Source organism: Patiria miniata, unplaced genomic scaffold (assembly GCF_015706575.1).
Source record: "Patiria miniata isolate m_02_andy unplaced genomic scaffold, ASM1570657v1 HiC_scaffold_9, whole genome shotgun sequence".
Taxonomy (NCBI): domain Eukaryota; kingdom Metazoa; phylum Echinodermata; class Asteroidea; order Valvatida; family Asterinidae; genus Patiria; species Patiria miniata.
In genome coordinates, this window is record NW_024037076.1 from 17,650,601 (window position 1) to 17,676,418 (window position 25,818).

The 25,818-nt window shown below is 43.5% G+C and overlaps 1 protein-coding gene across 5 annotated transcripts in view; it reads right to left on the reverse strand.

Moving 5' to 3' along the window:
* Positions 1-25,818, reverse strand: part of LOC119721078 (sushi, von Willebrand factor type A, EGF and pentraxin domain-containing protein 1-like) — an 86,890-nt gene that overhangs the window by 10,698 nt on the left and 50,374 nt on the right. For 2 of the 5 annotated variants that reach the window (XM_038190966.1, XM_038190969.1), the window contains 8 exons: positions 9,643-9,813; positions 7,824-8,006; positions 5,930-6,184; positions 4,718-4,933; positions 3,862-4,017; positions 1,718-1,975; positions 1,364-1,503; positions 1,015-1,123 (listed from right to left, as the gene is read on the reverse strand). In XM_038190966.1, coding sequence (XP_038046894.1) covers positions 1,015-1,123; positions 1,364-1,503; positions 1,718-1,975; positions 3,862-4,017; positions 4,718-4,933; positions 5,930-6,184; positions 7,824-8,006; positions 9,643-9,813 — 1,488 coding nt within the window. The remainder of the gene's footprint in view (positions 1-1,014; positions 1,124-1,363; positions 1,504-1,717; positions 1,976-3,861; positions 4,018-4,717; positions 4,934-5,929; positions 6,185-7,823; positions 8,007-9,642; positions 9,814-25,818) is intronic. The other 3 variants (XR_005270144.1, XM_038190968.1, XM_038190967.1) reach the window with 3 other exon arrangements.

Sequence of the window (25,818 nt, forward strand, 5' to 3'; positions counted from 1 at the left end):
AAAAAATCGCCGTCATCGATGCCGAAACGTCAATACTGGTTAGGCCTACTGGTAAAGCTGACCTTCAAATCTGGAAGAAATTGTTCGGCGTCCCCAAATCTATGTATTTATATCAGTTTCTAGGAATTTACGGAAGTTGTTATTTCACGAACAGTTGACCACACATATCATCTAAATATATTCCGAATTTCTGCTTAATTTTTTTTTTGGCTAACGCTTGTGTTACATATTGAATCATCTCTAAAGAAAATTTCGGCCACTAATTTTATTAGCGACCAAACCCACGTATATGGTTCTCCAATAGCACAGTACGTGTAGGCGCTACGGTTGACCGATTTCGGCCCGGCCACACAATGGACAATCGCATATTAGCATATTCATTAGCGTCACTCGGCGTGACTTGGCGTGGGTCTCGGTATTGACCAAAAGTAGCCGGCAAAAAGGGTGGTATTTATCAATTAATAACTCGTGAAGGAGGCTTTTACGCAAATGTTTACTGCACACCATAATGGACAGGAACCTTATTAATATTTGTAAGGCTTGAAAAGATTGACAGACATTGCTTACGCCAGTGTTACAGCTTTCAAATATGCACGTGGCCAGGCCTAATTTTCCAATTTCAACGAAAAGTAAAGAACATATCACAACGATGTTTAGCACAAACTTGGATCATTATAAGGGAATAAACCCTGAAAGTTGCATGAAGATACGGTCTTTCAAATGGGAGAAATTATTTTTGAAAGATTTTGCCAACCAACGTGAACATGTGCGTGTACGTGTAGTTTTATTCAAACTAAAGTGTTATGTAACCTTTAGAAATCGCCCTGCGCAGCCACTTGGCTGTAACGGCTTGTTGGCCCGTAGAACCGGTGCCCGAGTAATGGGAAACCTGTTTATACCTCTATACGTTGACATATTTATTTGGAATAGTGAACGCTATTTCTCCGAGAATTATTTGTAATGTATGCCTTAATCATTAAGTTTTGACCAATTATAAATGTCCAAACAACCTACCTGTATATACTCTGATGGCAGACCATGGGCAGTGGTTGTCTCTGAAGCAGTGTGCAGCTGACAGAACCCAGTTACGAGCTATGAGACTACCGCCACAGAAAAACCTGGGCTGGAAAATTAGCAAGTATTTTTTTTATTTTGCAACATTTTATCAATCCCAACCACAATTTATGGTTAAGTGCAAACTGCTTTGCGCAAAAATGAAAAAAAAAAAAATTGGACGGCTGCAATTAGCTGCTTGAGGCAATTAAATGATACAGAGTTTAAGATTCCTTGCCTAATGGTAGTCTTTTAACTTTAGTCCTACAAGCATCGCTTTAAGACAACCAAGAATATAATGCATTACTACCTCACATCTTGTGCAGTTCCGATGACAGAAGAGCGCCACCTGCCAGGGCCACTGGCCCTCTGCAGCATCAGTGCCGCCGGATATTCTTCCAAATATCCTCTGTTCTGCATATTCACTGTACCCGCAGGCCGCGTAGTCATCTTCAACGAAAAAGAGATTGGGGTCTAATTAAAAATGGTGTCATATTTTTCCCACATGATCGAAAATGGTTAGCGAGCGTGATTCAACAAAGCAGAATATAAATGCTGCGTCGATGAAATGTTAGTGAAATGTGGAGATGTTGATGGAGATGCACAGCTTTAGAGTATCGCCATGTATCTGGAGGAGAAGAGATATGAAGCATTACTGTCTTACTTTCTGGGCAAGTTCCATTGCTGACGACCTGTATGTCCAAGTCCAGCAGACAGCCTGCAGCCTTCATTCTGCAGATGCTGGGATACGTTCGACCGTCACTCCCACAGTATTGCTCCTGGCCCACAGCGCCATCACACTGCCGCGGGTGGATGCAGTGGCATGTTGATGGGCCATTGCTGTTGGCCACACATCTCTCCCAAACCTCACAGTTGCAGTCATTTGGCCCCAATAGCGGGCCTGTGCCACCAGGAACATCGGCTGTCAAAAAAGAGTTAGGATTCTTGCATTGAACTCTTGGGTGTCAAATATTGGAGTAAATTCTCTTTGTACTGCCGTCTCTTTAGACATTTAATTGCAAAGTTTTCAAAAAGCCTTTTAAAAAGACTGTAAGGGTAGTTAATGTTAAGCAATTCACTATTCAGGATAGTTGCCGTTAGGGGCGCATAGCGTATATCCTCTTTAATACATCTTCCTTTACAGGAGGATATATACATTTTTGTTGCGCTATGTAACTTAGACGTTTTCTTGACTGGGGCAATTGAGATGTCCAGATGTGTGTTTTCTGTAATTCTATTTTTATGTACGACCTTTCAAACACTTTCCTACGTGTAATTGTATGACATGTTAAAATAATAACGAATCTCGGATCGGGATATAAACAGTAGCAGGGACCGATTATACGAAACTTGTCTTATCTTATCTTTGGACTTATTAAAGTCGAGTCACAGCTCTAAGATCGATCTTAGCTAAGGCGCGTTGTACGACCGACTTCGCTAAACCCATCTTATAGCAAGACGCATCAAAACTGCCAATTTGATGGCAGTTTCGTATTTGTTTTTACCGCTCGACGAATCAGTCGTTGAAAAGAAAAACGCAAAACCATTTCCGTGCGCAGAAAATTACTCTAAATAAATTTCACACGCAAGGTAGGGCTACATCAGATACGATAGAGTCATTCTTGCTCAGGGGCGTAAATCCCAGAGTGGGGATGGGATTATATATCTCCCCACTTTTTGACCAGGGGGGATGGGCTATTGAATCATCCCCCACTTAATTGTGATGAGAAAAAAAAATAATTTTGAGGTCATTTTTCAACATCCCAACGACCAAAATGCATTCAATAACACTGAAAAGTGGTGAAACGAAGAACATAAGCGTTTAAAATGCACCTATTTGATGCCAGTATATACATACTGATATACATCTATATCCCGAAGAGCGCCTTAGTGTAATGTGGTGTCAGCCCCCCCCCCCCCCACCCCCCTTTTCGAATTTCCACATGCGGGCAATTTTTGGATTTTGGTCATCCCCCACCCCCCCCCCCCAACTCACCGGCACAGATTTACGTCACTGTTCTTGTTCCCCACTTCATCACTCTACTTCAAATCCTTTCAAATATGTTTCTACAGCGATTTTCTTCCTCGAAACTATAACTCTAGAACCAACACTCGTCGTTAACGGCAATAATTTCCAGACTTTATAATAATTAACGCACGCATTAATGACATCAGACGACCCTCAGACCGATCTTAAATTAAGACGAGTTCAGCCGCGTTTCAAAGAAAGTCTTAAAATTGGTGAAATCGATCCTAGGGTGAGTCGCGAGTTAAGACGAGTCACCCTTCCCAAGACGCGTCTTGGACATTAGCGGCCCAGGACATTACGAAGTACAGTGGAGCACTTTTATAACAAGGTCCCTGGGACTTTACAAAATACCTTGTTAAGAACCTTTGTATTATCAGTAATGAAAAACAAAGAAAAACAAATACTTTCGACCTAAAATTGTTCTTTTTATAAGCAGGAGGTTGTATTGACATTGATCTTTTTTTTTTATCAAGGTTCGACTGTACATGTACAGGAAAATCGCCTCTTTAATGTTATCTCACCATTTGTAGATTGTAGCAGCACACATGCATCCCTAAAGGTGTGAATTCAAACCACGCAACCATTGCTTGTAAAGTAAAATTTAATCATTGTGGTTATTTTAAAAAAGTGTATCAGCAGTGTAAGAGTGAATTTGTCTTCTTTTAAATAAAGACAATCGTGGAGATGAGGACTTTAGACAACAGTTCTTTTGATACGTGATCAAAGTCACTGTCTTCAATTGCATTTTTTTCACCACATCATTGACTATATATACATACCGTGATTTGTTTCACTCTCCGTTGTTCCATTCTCGCTGTTCCGACTTTCTGTAGTTTCCATGCTTGGTGAGCCTGTAGGATCAACAGGTGACTCTGAACTCTCGGAAGAATAGTCGGACAACAAGGAATCTTCAGTGGGCAATTGCAAACTTGGACCTGCCACAAGGTGAATGTTCCATAAATTATGTAGCGACAGTTGATTGGGAGGGGGGGGGGTGTCGGGACATAATCAGAACGACAGTTTGCACACCTGGTACAACACAACACGTCTTATACTTTCAAACATGTGACTCAACTCCACAGAAACTTCTAAAACAAGATGGCATCCGCAAACGGGTTTTCCAGTCTGTTTGGCAGGGGCATCTGTCCAGCCATCAAAGCAAAACAGCACCCTAGCCATAGAGCTATATTAAATTACAGCTCTCTAGTCTAACGCTAATAAATTAAGTACACGTGCCCACAGTATATGTCAAATTCATTCATCATGCAAACTTGATAGATTATTTACAGAAATTATAGTATTGTATGTGTTGCCTTTACCGGATGCTTGTAGTGCTTCACGGTGTTATAGATTATGCCTTGTGGGAACACGTCCTAGAGTACACCAAGTGATGTTAAAAGCATCACATATTTTACATCCATAGGCCTACTAAATAAAAGGTAGGTTTGTAAGAGAGTATGAGCCAGCTACAATTAATTAAAACCCCTTTGAGATATGAACTCTGTCACAATAAAAGTATAAATGCTTGGAAACGATTGGCAATGTCTTCAGATGGGAGAATGATCACCGTACATTGTGGGTAACTTGGCGTTAAACGAAAAAAAGGTGGAAAACTGAAGATGTATTTATGCTTACTTTCTGGGCAAGGTCCACTGCTGACGACCTGTATGTCCAAGTCCATCAGACAGCCTGCAGCCTTCATTCTGCAGATGCTGGGGTACGTCCGACCGTCACTCCCACAGTATTGCTCCTGGCCTACGTCATCACACTGCTGCGGGTGGATGCAGTGGCATGTTGATGGGCCATTTCTGTTGGCCACACATCTCTCCCAAACCTCACAGTTACAATCATCTGGAATTGGAATAATGGATTCAGCTGCTGGATAATATGTACATTTGCATATTATACATATAACAAGGATATTTGCAGTGACATCGTGTACAGATAGGCCTACCCAGTTAATGATGAAAAAACTGACAACAGCATGTACCATTTTAATTTTTTTTGGGGGGGGGGGGCGTGGGCCAAAACCTGTAGCATGCAATCTCATAGTGGCAACTTAATTTCTCAGTTATAAGTAGTTTGAAACATGTTAATTGATATTTTACAATCACGGTGCACAAATTAGAATAAAGGGGAATGTTTCCCCAATGCAACTATACTGCATAAGGGCGATTGCGATACATCGCTGCCATTACGTACCAGCCTCGCCTCCATGGGCGCGTGTGCGTTCTTTCATTAACCCCTGGCCGTGGGGAATACGTTAACAGTGATGCTGACTGGCTATTCAGGGCGTACTGAGCGCGTATTTCGAAAACTGCGCACCCTTTATTCGCTCATATAATCTCCTACACGTCAAGTACATACGAAATGAGTGTGTGTATTATACTTGAAATTAATGAATAACTTTTGATTTACATGTGATTGATTTGTGTTGTAAAGGGACAACAAGCGTACGTATATGTCATCATAACGCCACGTCGAAATCTCATTATGCCTCAAAAATCAAAAACCTTTAAGCACCGTATCGCGCGTTAATCTATTTTTGACCAAAATTGGGCAAAATAATGAGAAAAAAATGTTGTCATCAGTTCAATGTGCAATTGGGGCAAATTTGAACAACCGGATTCAGATTCAGCACTAGCGAATTAGTAAAGTTGACCTTATTGCAAGTTGACACCAGAAAGTTAAGACGAACCTCAACTTCTAGACCTGAGAAAGATTTTGGCCCATGGCCTAAGGGCTAAAACCTATCCAGATTCGAAAACGTGTTGATGGAGATGCACAGCTTTAGAGTATCGCCATGTGTCTGGAGGAGAAGAGATATGAAGCGCATTACTGTCTTACTTTCTCGGCAAGGTCCATTGCTGACGACCTGTATGTCCAAGTCCAGCAGACAGCCTGCAGCCTTCATTCTGCAGATGCTGGCGTACGTCCGACCGTCACTCCCACAGTATTGCTCCTGGTCTACGTCATGACACTGCCGCGGGTGGATGCAGTGGCATGTTGATGGGCCATTGCTGTTGGCCACACATCTCTCCCAAACCTCACAGTTACAGTCATCCGGCCCCAATAGCGGGCCTGTGTCATCGGGAACATCGGCTGTCAAAAAGAGTTAGGATTCTTGCATTGAACTCTTGGGTGTCAAATATTGGAGTAAATTCTCTTTGTACCGCCGTCTCTTTAGACATTTAATTGCAAAGTTTTCAAAAAGCCTTTTAAAAAGACTGTAAGGTAGTCTTTTACAGTAGAGAAAAATGTAATTTCCAATTCTTCAAAACATAAAGTTGTACATGTATACCTCTAAAAATGTTGTGAACATACTTATGGTGAATTTATACGACTTCTGTGGTTCAAATCAATAAGAATGATAAATTGCATATTATATTGTTCTAGGCCTACAATTGTATTTGTTACTATAATGGAATCCTTATATCATTACGTTACTTTCTGCTCTGGTAACTGAACCAAATACATGTTCATAATAGTTAATGAGTAACCACTAATCACGATTTTACTTCAGACAGAACTAGAGGTTGTAGGAACAACCACACGGTGTTGGGCCATTGATTACCGCAAACTTTGCCACACATAAAATGCATGTTTAAATCCATGTTTGACCTAGTCGACATGCCGCTAGAGGGCGCTCTAACATTTTATGACATCACCTGTAATTTTTTTCTAAAGTACATTCTAGGCAGTCACTCACATCGTTGAAAGTAAGTTCATATCTTTTACTAATTTCAAATTTTAAGGCACTTCCGGTTACGACTGGAAGGAGGAGTCAGGTGATTTTGCACTTAATACCACTTAATACCAAATATAAAGACCCTGCAATATTGTATCGATTGCCATAAAAACTAATTCAAATCTGTAACAGTTGATTTGATATTGATTTTCAAAGATTAAACATAGGAATCTTTATTTGCTTGTAATATGATACTTGATGACGTCATTGTTACGTCATTATACCTGAAAGTGCACGAGGTATGCTAACTGTGCTATATAGCCAGATCTTGATTATATCTATCACAGTTGATTTTTTAGCAAAAGGTCTTTTCATTGTAACTTCCGGTCTGATGACGTAATTAATCAATTTGTTTTTGCGCACAGGTCCTGTCTGCAATAAAGGTCATCATGTATATTTATTTTGACGCGATTACCGCAAACTTTTCCACAGACATCAAGTGAAGATCATGGTTTTTGATATTTTAAAACCTCCGCTAGATGGCGCTCGAACACTTCATGGCATCACCGATCATTTCTTAAAGGTCAACCCAGGCAGACACTTGAAAACAAGTTCACATCCTTTTCCACTATCAAATTATTAGGCACTTCCAGATTTGACCGGAAGGAAGGGTCACGTGATTTGACGCGCACCAGATAAAATGGAAATCATGTATTATCATGTCAATTCCCGCAAAATTCAAGTTCCGTTTTCTCACAGTCGATTTTATATTGAATTTCAAAGATAACATTTATTATTTTCTGAAAGGACGTCACGTGACCCATGATGACGTCATGATGACGTAATCACAAAAACACATTTTCAGTGGGTTGTGCATTCATGTATTGACAACTGAAGTTCATATCACTTTTCATGTTGACAAACAGTTCTGGAGAAGAATGTGTCTGGGAGAAAAAAATCATAATAAATTCATAAAATAACAGTAGGTTTACGGCTCATACCCCAACACCTAATAAATTGTTTGACTGACTTCGAAATAAACCAGAGTCTCACCTTCACAAGTAGGGAAGGAAGGAGACCAGCTGCCACCCTGGCAAGCGAGGCGTGTTTCTCCTACCCGATGGAATCCGGATTGGCAAGTAAATATCACGACTGAGCCTGGTGAGTTGCCTCCATTTATCGTGAGATGTAGGTTGGGGTCTAGGTGTGCCATGTTGATCTCAGGACAGTCCCGAGCTGGTTACAGAATACAATAAGAAACCAAGAAGGAATTATTCTTTATATAATATTTTGACATAAAGCCAACATATAATTACAATGCAATGTAACGCAACACAATGCTATCACGCGTGCCATGCCACGCTACATAGTTACAAGTATGTCATACAGTTTTTAATCTTAAACCTTTAATTTTATTACGTTCGTGCACATTTTACAGATAAGTAGTCTCCGGCCATCAGTGTTGAAGTCGAGTACTTTTTTTATGAGTACGAGACGAGATCGAGTATACGAGTACGAGTACAAGTGCACTTCCATGAGTACGAGTACGAGTACTTTTCCATGAGTACGAGTACGAGTAGGTTTCCATGGGTGCAAATATTCCCTATTATATACTTTTCAGTCACACAGGCAAAAGGAAAAAAACAAGATAGTTCATGAGCGTAAAACAAATGCGAACCCTTAAAACCCAAACAATTTTACACGATTGGACAACTGAATGGAACCCTGAAGTGTAGAACTTTAACAAGAGCGGGAGAAATGGAACAGTTTGACATTTATTTACTTTATTAAACAGGTATGACTGGAGTCATGCATTCAATAACAAAAGTTTCAGGACAAGCGTGCGATAAGATTCAAAGTGTATAATGGTTGGTGCTTAAACTTGCTCTCTGTATGATTTCAATCAGTCTTTAATTTTCCCAACAAACCATTAAATGTTATCTTGCTAGGAGTCAATCACTTATATTTCTGAACTTCCAACAATCAGAAAGGTTTGTGTTTTGTAATGTTTTTATTTGTAACTTTTAATTTTGAATGGGGAGAGGGGGTGCCTGTTTGACATCCAAAACAATGTCATTCTTACAAATTCTGTAACTAACTCGCTGGGTTGAAAGATTAAACGAACATAGCGTTAACTTTGGAGCACAAACAGTTTTTTTAAACATGTTTGTTGCACTTCAAGAAGTGCATGTATAATGTACATACTTTGTATTGTACAGTGTGTCCAGAAGTGTGGTTTTACAGGCTATGACAGCATTGTTTGTACATGTACCATAAAATGCAGCCCTGTACTGGTAGACTGTATTCAGCATTGAGCATTTAGCTATGTAGCTAACTGTGCACAGATAAGACAATCAACTGCGTGCTGAACATGCCTTTATTATGCTGTATTGTTAAGAGTATGGGTACAAGCACTTTCCAAGAGTACGAGTACGAATACCTCGCCATGAGTACGAGTACCAGTATGAGTACAGGAAAAAATTCCTGCGCATACGATGTCGAGCACATTTCCATGAGTACGGGTACGAGTACTGACAAAAGTACTCGAGTACGACTCAAAAGAGTACGAGTACGAGTGCTACAACACTGTCAGCCATACAAACACACGAACAGAACCAGTGGACACAAGTGAAATGTCTTTCTCAGGCGTTCATTGACAATATATCAACATTTGCTGTATATGACAACCTATGACATTTTTACAGCTGGAACCCATAGCATCCTGTCTTTCCAACTTTCCAAAACAAACTCATCAGGTACACGTACACTGAAGATGCACGTACCTGAATCTGGCAATAGCTATATAGGCTAGAGTGTTTCTTAGTGCAAATAATACACTCAGATTCTAAAACTGGAAGCCTCATTCACTCACCTCTGCAGCGTGGTATTTCTCCCAACCATTCACCAAGGTTGCATTTGATCGTCCGTTCCCCGATGAGATCAAAGCCCTCGTTGCATTCAAATAACACTGACTTTGTGAGGCGGAAGTCATCACCGATACGACGACCGTTTAACGGGGGCCTTGGCTCTGGACAGGAAACAGCTACATGAAAGTTGTTGTTGGAGAATAAAGAATAAGAACAGCGGACAATTAAAGACATGCATTCAAAACATTATAGCCTGTACTGCAACATTCAAAATGAACCATGAGCCAATAATGCCAAATTAGTTGTGTGTTTTTTTAACCCACTCTTAAGTAAGGGATAGATGATGTTCAGCCTTGTTAATATTTCAGTTGAGTTATGATTGTTTTTACTTTATAAAGTTAATGTAAACGGCGTTAATCCCGGGGGTGACATTTTCCCCCTGATACTGGATCATCTTCCCCCTATTTTTGTAGTGACATAAACAATCCATTTTGAGATTTTCTTTATCTTTTGAACAGTCTTAATGTATTAAATAGATTTAAAAAACGGAGAACATAAAGTACAAATCTTTAAATGGACCGTTTTGATGTAATGCTAAGGGACGTCTAAACACACAATATTACCTTAAATGTACATTTGTATTTTGAACAGCACCCGCTTTTGTTTAATATATTCAAATGCTAATATTGCATGCTTTTACTAAGATCAACTGGTGTCAGCTTTACTTACCTCTTATCTGTATCATAAGCCGATGAAATACAAATGGCCACCAAGCCTTCTTACAGGTGTAAGTCCCTGAGTGGCCTTCTGCAGGCACACCATACTTCTTTTTTCCTTGACCACCTGGAGTCCATTGGTGTGAGTGACTGTGTTCTAAAACTGGGTAACCGCTGGAGACAATGCAATCCACATTCAACTGACCAACACCAGGGTAGATGAGCAAGGTGCCATTAGCCATGAACTGATGGAGCGTGGTATCTAAGGCCGGGAGGCTGAAGCTTGTTGATGCCCGCTCTGCCATGAATAGGAAGAGGATATACTTTAAGCAACACCTCTTGATCTTGATGCACAAAATCGCAAAGATCATGTTTGATTTCATGGTTTCCGAGTTGTGCCCTGCGACGCTGAGCAATTTGGGAAACAAAAATATGCCTTGAATTAAGAGTGTTCTGTAAAACGCAGGTTTAAATTCCTCTCTAGTGAATTTCATTGTTAAATTTACTATTTTTTTCAATGAAACTTGGCCTTAGTAATAATATCCCTTATCCTGTCATCTGAGTGTTAACCACATGCTACATCACCGTAATTTTGGATAGGATCGGAGGCCACTTGGTACATATGGTTTCTATTCATAAATACCAATTTTATAGAAAAAAAATGGGTATTGGAAATCTGGCGAAATAGAGCACCAAAAGTATATTGATGCAGAGTACCCACATTCAAATCTTGGTCAATACAATTGTTTTCGTTCAATCAAATACCAATTAAATAAAGTAAAACATACCGCATACTGGCACAGGTCCAGTCCATCTGCCGTCATTACAGGTGCGGAGCGGACCAGTTACCAGTGTCATTGTTAATGGATCCTTACACCGTGACATAATGGTGGATTCATGGAAGAACGAAGGGTGAGGGGTGTCAAGTAGCTTGATTGAATCGTCAACATACTGTCTGACATCTGGGACTGCCACAGGACGAGAACAAGAGCGCTTGTATGTAACCTCTGTCATACAACAAAGACATTAAAGATTCAATATTAAATCATAGATATTTACCAAAATATGTAATGGAGGGCTTACCAATCTCTACGCAGTAGTGCAACAGGCAACACAGGCCATTATACAGTTCCTACGCACAGCAACAAGTATGCTTTTATTTAGTTTAATCCATTATTGAAGTCAGTAACGTGATTTCATTTTAAAAGAGAATAACTGAACTTGATCCAATGCATAAGCGTAGCTGGGGGTGGGGGGGGGGTGGGGGGGGGGTGTTAGGGGGTATTTACACCCCCCTTAACAATATTTTGTAAAGACTGCCTTTTTCCATTCAAATGCCCTTTTTTCAACATGCTTACCCCCCCCCAATAATTTGTAACTAGTGCCCTTTTTTTATGAAGTGCCCTTTTTTTTCTTAACAAGTGGCCTGTTCAAAAAAGAAGTGGTGCCCTTTTTTTGTGGCATCAGCCGTTTTGGGTGCCTTTTTCAGAAAGCACCATATTGGCCCTTTGTGTGCATAAGTGTCGGTTTTGAACAGCGCCCCCACCGACAGATGGTAACCCGTACGTACGAATTACCAAACCGTACGTACGAATTACTAATTCGTACGTACGAATTACTAAACCGTACGTACGAATTACTAAATCGTACATACGAATTACCAATCGATACGTACGGCACTTTCAGTAGTGCTGGCGCTTTCGTCATGTAGTTACTCCTGGACCAGATTAGTAACTGTGTTTCTGACTAATTAGACCGATATGAAAGTTAGTCCTTTTACTTGCCAAAAAACAAACGTTTTAAAATGGACCGTCAAGAGATTATTAAGCTGTATTTTCAGCTCGGTTTTAGTCAGAAGGAGATATTGTCTTGCCTTGCTCTGAAGCATGGAATAGTTATCAGTCAGAGACATCTACGCCGACTTTTAAGGAAAGGAGGACTGTATAGGAGGAGAGGGTATTCAGATATCCTTAAGATTGCATCATTTGTTGAAGAACAATAGCAAACATCTGCTCAGTGCTATGGATATCGCTGGATGCACGCTAGGTGCATTGAGGAGGGGTTTGTTGTTTCACAGAACACTATTCGTATGATACAACATTTGCTAGACCCTGAAGGTGTTGCAGCAAGGAGGAGACATCGTTTGACACGCAGGATCTACACAAGTGCTGGACCCAACCAGACGTGGCACATGGATGGGTATGATAAGTTGAAGCCGTTTGGCATTGCGATAAGCGGATGCATAGATGGTTATTCTAGACACTTGATTTGGTTAGAGGCATACACCACCAATAACGATCCCAAAATAATACTAGGCTACTATCTGGCAGCAGTTTCTTCTAGGCACGGATGTCCACGCGTAGTGCGGGCAGATATGGGGACCGAAAATGACCATGTTGAGCAGGTACAGACGTTTCTCAGAAGAAACGACGAAGACACCATGGCTGGTGCTAAAAGCTTTCTGTAAGGAAAGAGCACAACTAACCAAAAGATGGAGGCCTGGTGGAGCTTTTTCAGAAAGCACTGCACTCAATATTGGATGGATATCTTCCACACTCTCAAAGAGGACGGATTGTTCAACGGTGACGTGTTAGATAAGAACTTGATACAGCTTTGCTTCCTGAGAATAGTACAGGTATGGCCTATTTCTCTCGGTTATATAGTTCTCAAAAAATCAAAATAAACAATGTGTTTCACGTGTACCATACAAGTACTCAGACGTCACAGATCTTGTCCCTAAATTGGAACATCACCCATCAGGAAGTGATAACAATGTCCAAAAAAGTGACATTTAGCTGGAAAAAGGTAGGAGCATTTACTCAGAAAATAATTTTGTTTAGTCCACACATATGATTTGTGAGCAAGGTGTCAAGTGATGTCCGTGAGAAGTCTTTCCGTATTTAAATTCCCAAATTTGAAAATTGAGCGCACGGGCAAGAATATAGACACCTTTAAAGAAAAACTTTAGAATGGGCGGTGTGGACATGTAGATCATTATGGATTAAAACAAACGACCGGCGCCACATGCCCTGCAATGATGGCAGCCCCACCACCCCGGTAACCTGTTAATTAATTGAATTTTCCAGACCAAATATAAATTGCTGACTGTTCTATTTCTGTTTGTAGGATAATGTGGACCAGGTCTTGGCATCATGGAACAATCATAGAATGAGACCGGATCACAAGATCAACGGTAACGGGGGGCGTCCAATTCTTAAGTATACCTTACCGGAGCTCCAGGGTAATGAAGATAAACTAGTGGAAGTGGACATGCATGAAGTTGAAGTCAGCATGACGGAGACCAGGCCAAACGTTCCATTCCATGCGACCGGGACATTTTTGATGTTGCGTGTATTCTGATGGAGGACAATGACTGGAACGCTCCCGGTAATGGATACGAAGCTGCTTCCCTGTACATTCGCCTTCGCAGAGAAATCTACCATGATCTTGGGTTGACTTAATTAACCAGCCCAATGTCGCTTGAGTATAACATTGAGCTATAAAAACGCTGAATGAGTATAACCAGTTGACGTTCGCCATTAAGTAGACAGAAAAGAGACCAGGTTAAGGTGTCAACAACTAGTTTGGCTGTCTACCGTTTACAGTTTAGATTATGAATCACACATTCGAACAAAAACGCCTCAGATTTAGTTTCGTGGTACTACTCTTCCGTTGCCTTTAATAATGAAAAAGCGCTGACTTGAAATCACAAAGATATTATTTCCAAGTCGGATATGAATCGTGTTTGACCGAGATAAACTGATTTGTTTGGGGTCACTGTAAGAAAAAAAAATTACCATTACAATATATCCGACGAAATCAATAGGCAGTTACCACATGTATGTTGTACTGTAATCCAAAAACAACCTGGTTAATGTGTAGTATCATCCAGCATTGATGTGTTAACACAATGTCACAAATTTTAAGAATTTATAAGCATGCAATATATGGTAGCATGATATGACTTCTGTTCTAAGCATGCTGTCCCTCGTGGATTTCGTCGCAGCTACATACCGGCTTGGGATGAAGAGTGTGATAGATGTTACAATGCATTTACACATTCTGACAGTGATGAAGAGAGTGCCACACTGGCCACACAGAGCTGACAAAATGCCTAGATCAGAAGCGGAGGGAACGCTGGGAAGAGACAGTCCAAGGCATTGATTTCACCCATTCTAGCAGGCTGGCTTGGATGACCCTTAACCGTCTCACTGGCCGCAGCTCCCGTCCGAAGCATTGCCCTGTCACAGCAAACTCCATCGCACATCAGCTGCTAGCTAATGGCAACTTTGAGAATGCAGACAAAGACCACGCCCGGATTGTCAAACAGGAAACTTCAAGACTCTGGAATGCTCCAGGCGTAGATGGCTTCCTTTCCAAACCCTTCACATCTGCTGAGCTCGCACTGGTTGTCTCCCAACTGAAATGTGGGAAAGCCCAGGGCCCGGATAACATCTTCCCAGAATTTCTAAAGCACTGTGGTCCCAAGAGCCTGGACTGGCTCCGTGAGTTTTACTCGACCTGCCTCACTGGATTGCACATCCCGAAGATCTGGAGGAAATCTACTGTTATAGCCCTCCTGAAACCCAACAAGCCAGCAGATAATCCCAAGAGCTACAGACCAATCTCACTCCTGTGCGTGCCATTCAAGCTTCTCGAAAGGCTCCTTCTGGCCCGACTCAACCCAGTGGTTGATCCCCAACTTCCGGATGAGCAAGCAGGCTTCCGTCATGGTCGGTGTACCACCCATCAGATTGTCAAGCTTACCAATGATATCGAGGAGAGTTTTGAAAAATGCAACAAGGCAGGCGCTGTTCTAGTGGATCTCACTGCAGCTTATGACACAGTGTGGCATCATGGCTTGACACTAAAGCTTCTCCGCACCATTCCAGACCGCCACCTAGTGCGGTTCCTCGCAACAATTCTTGCGAACCGCAGCTTTGTAGCCAAGACCAGCGATGGACAAAGTAGCCGACCACGTCGCCTACGGAATGGGGTGCAACAGGGATCAGTTCTGTCTCCCATGCTCTTCAATATCTACATCAGCGACCTACCTTGCACAGCTTCACGGCAGTATGGCTATGCAGACGACCTGGCATTGCTGTATACTGATAGGAACTGGAACAAAGTAGAGAATGCGCTTACGGCTGACATGGAGCTACTTACAGACTACCTCAAGAAGTGGAGACTCAAGCTGAGCGTTGCCAAGACTACTGCAACTGCCTTTCATCTCAACACCAAGGAAGCCAATCGACAGATGACTGTTCTTCATAACGGGACTCCCCTACCGAACAACCCCCACCCAACTTACCTTGGAGTGATACTGGACAGACAGCTGACATACAGACAGCACCTCGAAGCCCTACGAGCAAAAGTGTCGGCAAGGAACAACTTGTTGCGTCGCCTGGCTGGTACATCATGGGGTGCATCAACATCCACCCTTCGCACAGGAGCTCTAGCCCTGGTTTACAGCTCTGCTGAATATGCTGCGCAAGCGTGGTGCAGGAGTACCCACACCAGAAAGCTGGACTGTGTACTAAATGACACCATGCGGCTCATCACTGGATGTCTCCGTCCTACACCCACAGATCTCCTCCCAGTCCTCGCTGGAATCGCACCACCAAGGCTACGCCGCGAGAATCTGACAGACAAGCTCACAACCAAATCCCTTGCCGATGATGACCACCTTCTTCACAAAATTACGACAGAATCCCAGGACCTAGGTGGCCAACGCCTCCGATCGCGTCGACCTTTCTCCCGACATGCAGCCGCCCTCAGCAGATCCGACTTTAGCCTAATACAAGAGTGGGAAAAGGGCTGGGAAGGGACGGTTCGCCCAAGGCAGTTCACTGTTCCCCCTGGCACCAAAGCTCCTGCTGGCTCGGAACTACCCCGGAGGAAGTGGGTTACACTGAACCGGCTGCGAACTGGGGTTGGGAGATTCAATGCCAACATGCACCGCTGGAAACTCCGGGATTCACCGGCATGCACCTGTGGTGCAGATGAGCAGACGGCAGATCATATATTATACCACTGCCCCGACCTCCAACCTCCTGACGGGATGACTGATCTGTCGTGCCCAAAAGACGCACAAATCAACTGGCTTACGCAGCTCCAAGAAATAGCCTGATGTACAGTACTACTAACTCACACGAAAGAAGAAGACTTCTGTTCTGGAAGAAATAGGCAGTACCCCCAATTATTAATGATCAGTTAGACCAATCTCAGCGTGATATACCGGTTTATCAACAGCTAACAAATGATTGAATATCTGCCCTTTTGTTAAGCTTTAATAACTAATTTAAGCTTTATACACTTTTAATGACAAAAGGATATCAACTTTAACAAGCTCTTTTACTGAAAGCTAGAAAAACAATAACCTTTTTGCCTGTAAAGAAGTATACAGAGCGTTGTCAGACATACATGATACTGATGATCACCTTAAGTAATCCCTTTAAATAAAAAGTATAGATCTCTGTAAAAGTACAAAATAAAAACAAAAAGAATTTACAAATTTTAAGCAGCATATTTTCAGCCGACCCAACCAAAGAACCACCATGGTACATCACTTATTCTTCTGCCTATTTCTTATGATTTTGTCATTTCACCTTTTTTCGAGGCAAAATATTAAAAGATGCATAAGCAAGAAAACATTATGAATCTGTTATATAGGTTGCAACAAAGATAACACGTGAACATGATCATAATCAGAAAATGGGTATACTTATAAACGATATGGAATATAACTACAAAAGGATATATAAAACACTAAGTCTTACAAACGATGAAAGCCAAAGTAAGTTACATATAACAACGACATTTGGTCTTTCCGTTAGTTTAAATGTTGGCCTTTAAAGAAATGGCCGTGAGAATCTGAAATGGTACGTGTACATTCAGTTAAACAACCACCATGGTACATCATTCATACTTCTGCCTATTGCCTTTGATTTCGTATTTCAATTGTTTCGAGGCAAGATATACAAGATGCATAAGCAAACAACTTTGTGAATCTGTTATATAGGTCGCAAAACAGGATAAATACATGTATATGATCATAATCACAAAATGGATATACTTAACGATATGGAATATAACTACAAAAGGGAATAGCAAGGGAATAATAGTAAAAGGAACACAATAAGTCTTACAAACGATGAAAGCGAACATAAGTTAATAAGTAACATCGAACATTTGGTCTAGCTTTCAGTCAATCTTTGGTCTAAACAAATGACCGTGGGAAATCTCACACGTATCGTGTTGCAAACGCACGTGTGACAAAAATTGTCCAAAAGGTTGGCTAATTTCTGTAAGACTACTTTCACATGATTCTCCTCATACACTAGGAGCCGCTGATGCAGTTTCTGCTTTTTGGCAGTGGGGTGGCTTTGAGACAAATGCTTGCAAAAAGATAACTATTTCCTGCCTCCTTGAGCAATGGCTTGCCTTACATAAATGCTTCCTACAAAATATCTATCTTGAGAAAACCGCTCTCTAGAAGATTGGTTAACTCTTCTTGTAGCTCATTGTATGAGCAGTAAGTCGATGGGAGCTCTAGTAGCGGTCCACATGTGTGGGCGATGGGTGCTCTGCTTAACCCTTTGCGTACTTTATTGAACTGAACAGAGATTTTGTCTACGCACATGACCTCTGATGCGGTTACATAACGGAGGAACTTCCTCAGACAGGAAGGGTCAAGACTCTTGATATACTGCTTCAGATAGGCCAGCGAGTTGGCCTCGTCATTGGTCATTGGTGTGCACTGCAACAGTTTCAGTATTTTTCGGGTGGTTGGCTTCTTGACGTTCAACATAGTGACTGTGGCAGATGCATCTGGCAGATACAACTGCAATAACTCGCGTGCAGTTGCAGCCATGCCATCCAAAGCAAACTTACTATCTTGTACGATTTTTCTGTGAGCTGCCTTCATCAATACCGGTTTCAGCTCCTCTCTTGATGGAATGGAATTGCAGTCAACCCTGGATAAAAGATCTAGCAAATCTTCCTTGTCATCCTCGTCGGTGAGATCTCCTGCTAATGCCTTCTTCACCACAACACTTTCTGACTCTGGAATGAAAGCCAAAAAAGGAGTCCATCAGTATTTCTGGTGTGACTGCTTCCAACCCATTGATTAATGCCACTGCAAAGGCGCCGGCTAGCTGTGTAGGGAAGAATCCTTGATCGATGTATCCTTTAGCAAGAATACGCCCTACAGCAGACCACTCCTCCTCTCCGTACTTGTTTAATAGTGACGGAATCCTTTAATTTTCCCCACTCATTGATGATAAACACATCTCCTTCCAGAAGCAGGAATAGGCTTCGCGTGCAACACCATCGCGATCCACTCCAGATTCATCAATAAAACCAAATCGTACTGGTGTGTGCACAATGTTTGGATCCATAAATCTTGAAACCATTTATTGTTGCACTTTCACTCAATTCAAAGTTATAGTCAAATGTCCCGGGGATGCCGCGGGTGGTAGGGGTGAACGGGGCGAACGAATTGGTGAGGAAGCCTCTGAGGTGCCGTCTCTCTCGAGGTCTGCAATGGACACTGATAGGATGTCCATACCATCCTCTTCTACAAGCGGCAAAGTATCCGACCAATTACTGCCAGTGCTGGGTCGTGGTCCAAACATGATATCCTCATCTGAGAAATCGTAACTTGCAACTTCAACAGTGACCTCTGATGATGGTTGCAAAAGATCTTCATCGACACTGACAAATGTGACAGGTTCCGCCAACTGAGACTCATCGTGATCAGGCCGTGATGCTGTGCAAGGTTTTGGACCACCACCACCACTCGGCGTAGACGCTTGGCCAACGTGTTACAGGCATTTTCTGCAGGAAGATCCGCCGAATGGTCCTGTGGTGGCAAGCTTGAGGAACAGCATGGGATTTCAGTGTCCTCCTCAGGGGTGCAGGTCTCGTCTTTGTTTACGCTTGGCCCGGTTGTATACAGAAAAAACCTCAAGATTCCTGACATCCGCACAGCCTCATACAGAGAACCGACAGTATCATCATCCGAGAGGGGGGAGTGGCTGAAATCACGAATGTCAAACCTGCATGCTGAAGCTTTCACGCCTTTGCGTGAGATACCTTTTGGGAAAAAGAGGGTCTTTCCCTCCTTCAACAAGGCACTTGTATTTGCCGTTTTGGATACACAAGTTTTCCTTGTGCCCCCACCACTTATTTTGCGGACTCCAGTGCCGTTGTGAACCCAGCCAAACTCTATTTTGCGTGTAAATTTGGACGCATTTTGGTTTCCACGTAGTTTTTTGGCTTTTGACACTTCATCCTCCTCATCTGTTTCACTGTCTGACAAGTTGCCCGATGCAAGTTTGATCTTCTTGCGGATCCTTTCATAACAGCTGTGTTTCTGTGCATTCTTGGCAGATTCTCTCTTGGAATTTTTGGCCTTACGACAGTGTTGCATGAGTGCCATTCGGTCGCGGATACAGAGAAAACTTTCGAGAGTTTTATTATCTTGGCTGAGATTCTGCACAACATCAACGTCGATCTGCAAGAGACAACATACACAATTCTTGCTCTAGTTCCGGTACACGTATTTCTCTTATACATTACAAATTTAGCAAATGATGCAGTTCACTCTTGTTGATATAAACTCAACTGGACCTGGGCAAAGTGTGTGTTTTATTAGAATAACACAGCGCCAGTCATTCAGCGTGTACATAATTATATCACACAATCGGGACCAACGCTTTGTGTTTGTATATAACCAGAATTTCATATTGACTTCTTCGTGCATCGAAAGTTAATTCTTCATAAAGGGGACGGGCACACACAAGTAATCATTTTTTGTACAAGGAACAGCGCCCGACCTTGTCATATGGTGTCCAGCACCAACCCCATCCACCCCCACCCCCCCCCCCCGATTTTCGAATTTGATGATACCACCCGCTTCCCCAACTGGCAGGCGCCGACAACGACAATGCTTGACCTGACCTGGGCTTTGCGTTGACAATGTCAACGTAACGGACCACAAACACTCCCCAAACGCAACCCTGAATTCTTACCTTTTCGGCTTTCATCTTTGACAAAGTAGTTTCTTCTACGCCTCTTCCCCTCAAAAACTCGTACATTTTTTCAGTAGCTACATCAGCATTCGATGCCATGACTAAACGATGCTTGTGCAAGTGCGGTCCTTTGCAAGCGTGTGTGCACGTGTTGCGAGATACTGTACGAACGGTCAGGGTGACCGTAAGGTTATGACTAATTCTGCTAAATGCACTTCAAAAAATCTGCCAAATTCCCCAGAATTACTCGAAATACACTATAAACACTTTAAATCACATGCAGATGTTGTAATATTGCGTAATTAATGTTCAAATCATATTATAAACCATCCATAGCCATATAAAGATAATATGGAATCGCATGAATTTCAGGCAAAACGGGGTTGCATCACTGGACAAAATCCAGTTCCCAGGCAACCTGTCCTATTTTGCAAGAGTTTGCTTGAAAAGATTGAAGCTTTTTTAAATGAATGTACCTTTTTTTGGCAGATTTGCTTTTTTATTTTTGTCAAATAATTTTTTTTGCAGAATTTTGCCAGAAATCTGACAAAAAAATCCATTCTGTCAAATTTTCCGTCAAACTCGTTTTTTAACCAAAAAACTGTCAAAGTTAGCCGAAAATCGGCTAAAACGGTCACTATGCGTACGGTTTATTAATTCGTTCGTACGGTTTAGTAATCCGTACGTAAGAATTAGTATTTCGTACGTACGGTTTAGTAATTCGTACGTACGCTTTAGTAATTCGTACGTACGGTTTAGTAATTCGTACGTACGAATTAGTAATTCGTACGTACGGTTTAGTAATGCGTACGTACGAATTAGTAATTCGTACGTACGAATTAGTATTTCGTACGTACGGTTTAGTAATTCGTACGTACGAATTAGTTTTTTTTTAACCATGTCCTATCTACACTTCCATACAATTTGGCCTCTAATGAGAAGAAAACAATTACAGGCCAAACAAAAGTTCCACCACCTTAACGACCTTGTACATGTTGTACATGTACATCATTTGGTTGGACGTACGTTGGATTTTTTTGGAATTTCCCTCCACAAGGCATTTTCCCCCAATCTAACAAACATGTAGATTTCATGAACAAGACTTTTTGTTTAAAGGGACTGGTGTGCTTGGCTGTCATAATGACAATTATGATATTGTGACGTGTCGTGCCAGCTCTCCTGCGTCAGGCTGGTTTGGTTGGTAGCGTGCCGTCCCGATGGTGTCCTATCCCTGCAGTGGTGGGCCACAGCACCAGGCTATCCCCGCTTCTCGGCTGATCGGATCAGCCAGTAGACTGGTAGTCAGGGCAATGGAGCAGGGGAATGGAAGTGGAGTAGGAATGGGGTGGAATAGGCGGAGTCGGAATGTGGGTGGAGTAGGAATGGGGCGGAATAAGCGGAGTCGGAATGTGGGCGGAGTCGGCGGAGTCGGAATGTGGGCGGAGTCGGCGGAGTCGGAATGGGGTAGACCAACTTATATCCCTTGGGACTTTGCCCTTGACTTAGTCCTAAGTAGACCCTATACCCTAAGACAGACTAGTAATTGGTGAACAGAAACAGTAATCAAGTACGGTGGTCATGCCTTCAATCATCATCATCCGTCATGTCATTCCACATAATCAAGAGCCTTAACAATTATTCTAATCATAAGAGAATCAAGCAATCAACTGACTAAATCCTAGCCCTGCAGCTCCTTTTATAGACTTTGAGCCCCATAAGCTAGTGCACAACTTCTCTTTGCCATACAACAGTGCATAAACTCAATTGACCAATCAGAAACAAGGATTCCTTATATGCAAAGTGTGGGTGACTCACAGTGTGCTAGTGTATTTAAAACATACAGTTGGTGACTTAATTCCTATTCCGTCACATAGCCCCCTCCCAAAGTTTTCAGTCCCTGAAAACTACAAGAGCTTTTAATAAAACAACTCAGATGAAATAACTAAGACAAAAATATTTTACATGAAAATTAAGTTTGGTAAATCTTTAGCACATTCCAATACTTCTCGGAAACATTTACTTTGAAAAACAACAACTTGGTGGTTCAAAACTTAGCTTTAAAACTTGACTTACAAATATCTCAGATCTGAACAAAATCGTATAAACTTTAATTTCTTCAGAAAACATTCCTCAATGTTATTTTTATAGAGATTTAGGAGTTTAGGTGGAAGTTCTTGTCATCCTTTCCTGATGGCAGGCTACATCGTTCCAACAGATTGTGTTGCCGTATTCCCTGTTGATGTCCTCTTCACCCTCTGAGGTGTGTAGCTGTCCCTGGTTACCTGGACACTGGACTGGTCCTCCTGGCGAAGCACTCTGTGGAACTTCCCCCCTTTTCGTGGAAGTACTTCTTCCACTTTCGGAGGTTGACGTCGGAGCAGCTTGCCTCTGAGGAGGAGCCGAGCGGCTTGCAGCTCAATTACAGGCGTGATGTGGACGGTCTACTGGACTTTTGGCTGGTCTTGGCCATTGTGCTCCCACCCCGGTGGGTTTTTTTCTCGTGCCGATCCCGGGAGTCCCTTCTAGAGAACCGTTCGTCGCATCCAACACAGCGAAATTGGGCCTGTTCCCTGTGGCACTCTCTCAGGTGTCTGACCAGGTTAGATCTTTTGGTCGTGGTCATTCCACACCCTGGCTCTGGGCAGCGGTGCACTTCTTGCCGGGACGGGTCTCGGGGGTCTCGTTGCCTGTCTTTTCCCTTGTCGGCTCCCACCTTGAGTTTGTCTTCTGGCATCTCCCCTCGTACCTGGAATCTCGGTGGAATGCCCTGGTGGAATACTGTTTGAATTCCTGTGGAATGTCTCGGTGGAACATCGGAATATCGGTGGAGGGATGCCGAAGTCTTGGCGGAATGTGGCTGGAATGTTGCTGACTTTCCCCCAGTGGAATGTTGTTGAACCTTCCCTTGGAATGCCACTGGAATGCTGTTGGAGCACCTCACTTTCCACACACGTGGCCTCACCATGATGTTCTCTCTCACCATGCTTGGCGCTTTTGCCACATGTTGCTTGAGTAGTCCATGAGCCTTTCTTCCATGGAACTTCGCATGGCCACAGCTCTCACAACTCGTTGCTGTTGTCCGTAAATCCTTCGTCATGCCCGACCAGTAGTAGCGTCGGCGCACTATCTGCAGTGATTTGTAGACGCCGGGGTGACGTGACACTTTACTGTTGTGTAGTTCCTTGAGAACTTTCTCTTGAAATGTGGGCGGTAGGACCATCTGCCATCTGCCGCGTTTTCCATACTCCAACTTCCATTGACGTGACAACACACCATTCCGGATCCGTAGCTGCCTCTGAGCCCAGTATGTCTTCATAGCTGCCGATTCCTCCGACATGGCTTCCCATACTGGCTCCTCACCATTCTCCATCGCCCGCATCATCGGCCCAATTGAAGAATCCGCCAGCTGTGCGTCCCTCAATTCCTGCAGTGTCCACCGTGGAGTTCTTGTCAACGTCCATGCCCCTCTTTCATTTTCTCCAATGGACTCCTTCAGAGTAGCCTTTGTCGTCGCCGTGTCATGGCTCTGCTCTGGTAGAGACGGCTTCCCCACGACTAGCTGTGTTAGTCCCTTGGGGTTTCCAGTAGCCCATCCTCGGCTCGTAGGAGTTGGACAATTTCTTTTGAAATGTCCCAAGCCCCCGCAATTGTGACAGGTTTCGATGTCCCATGGTTGTCTTCCTCCTCCATCTCTCCGAATCCCAGCATCGTTTACTCCTCCTTCGTTACTCCTCGGAGCTGCGGTCTTGCTGTGCATTGCCTCTGCTAGGCCAGCTATCATTGCCTTCAATGCATTGAGTTGTTCCAACATGCCCTGTGTATGCCGGTTGAACTCCTCTCGAGAGACCGTCTCGACGTACCGATGCGTCTTTGGAGGTTGGCGACCACCTTGGCCCCCCTGCCTCTGTCTCTCGGAGTTGATGAATGATTCTGTCTCCAGAGCCGCCCGTATCGCTTCATCTAAGGACTTAGGGTGTGCTCTGAAGATTCCCGCACGCACTTCTGCATCTGGGATGGCATCCATGAAATGCCCCCGGGCGAGTCTTTCCCGCGAATCTCTGGGGAGCTCAGGGTATGCCAATTCCGTCAGCCGTCGGATGCTGTGTCCGAGTGCTTGTAGACCTTCGTTGACCCCCCTTGTCCTACTCCTCAGTTCCGACAGGAATCTCTCGGCCTGCTCCCCAGGACCAAATCGTCTTTCCAACCTTGTAGTAAGGTCGTTGTAGCTCAATGGTTCGCCCTGGACCCCGTCTCCAAGCACTTGCTGGGCCTGCCCCTTCAGGCTTGCTGCCAGGAAAAATGCTTTCTCTGAAGAGGTCCACGCGTTGATCGTTGCGCAAGACTCAAAGTGAGCCTTGTAATCCCTCCAGGGAATATCCCCTGAAAACCTGTCTGGAACAAAACTCGGCTTCCGTTGTGCTCGGTGGATCTTCTCATCCCCTGCACCTGTCTTTTTCCCTTGTTCCACTGTTGGCCCCTCTGGTTTCTTGCTCCCAATTGTCGCTCCCGCCAACCCTTTCTCCAGTCCCTCCACCTTCTTTGGTGAGGAAGCCTTCGGTGGTAGCTGTGGTTGACTCGACTCCATCTTGGTAGCAAAAACTGGACCCCACGTGCTTGACCGTTCACTTGAAACCGGCCGGTACTCGCTTCCGGCTCCCGCTCCGGGCACCTCGAACGGTCTCCCTTGAGCAGAAGCGGTGCTTATGCTTGCTCCGCTTGTAGACTGCCTTGCTGCTGCTGCATACCCTGGGGATGTCCGCAGTCCTGCCGTCATAGTGCTGAAGACTAGTGGCACGTAAGGGCCGAACCCTGGTGGTGCTTGCCATGCTCCACTGACGGTAGTGATTCCTGGTGGTGCGGAAGTTCCAATATTCACACTGCTTGTGGAATATTCCCTTGCTCCTGCTCCCCCCGGGCACCAGTTTTCGATCTTCCCGATCGTCACTGGTAGCCTTGGTGCTTGTTCTACTCTGGCTCCTGATATCTGTAAGTTGCTCACTGGAGTAGAGGTGCTCAGTGGGTTCAACATTGGCAATCCTCCGGCTGGTTCCCCCAGCTCGCCCATCCATCCACGTTGTGGAGTTCTCTGTTGAGACCCCTCAAGATGTGCAGGGTTGATGCTCGCCATCGGTTGCCTTGCCCACTCTTCTCCAACCGTTGTCCATGGTGTCGATCTCCCTAGAAACAGCCCTGGGTTCACGGTGGATGTCATCGGAGAGAACTGGAGCTGCGATGCTTCCTGGGCCGGTTGAAGGATGCTGCTTGCTCCGCTCGTCGCCTCACTTCCCACAGCCGCTGGAAATAAGTCACTGCCTTGATACCGGAACTCCACTCCCGAGTCGACTTCTTCCACTCGGTGCCTCCCCGGTGTAAGCACTGCTTGCTCTCTTTGTTCCATTCCGTTGTCTTCTTCCTTCAGCTGCTGAATTCC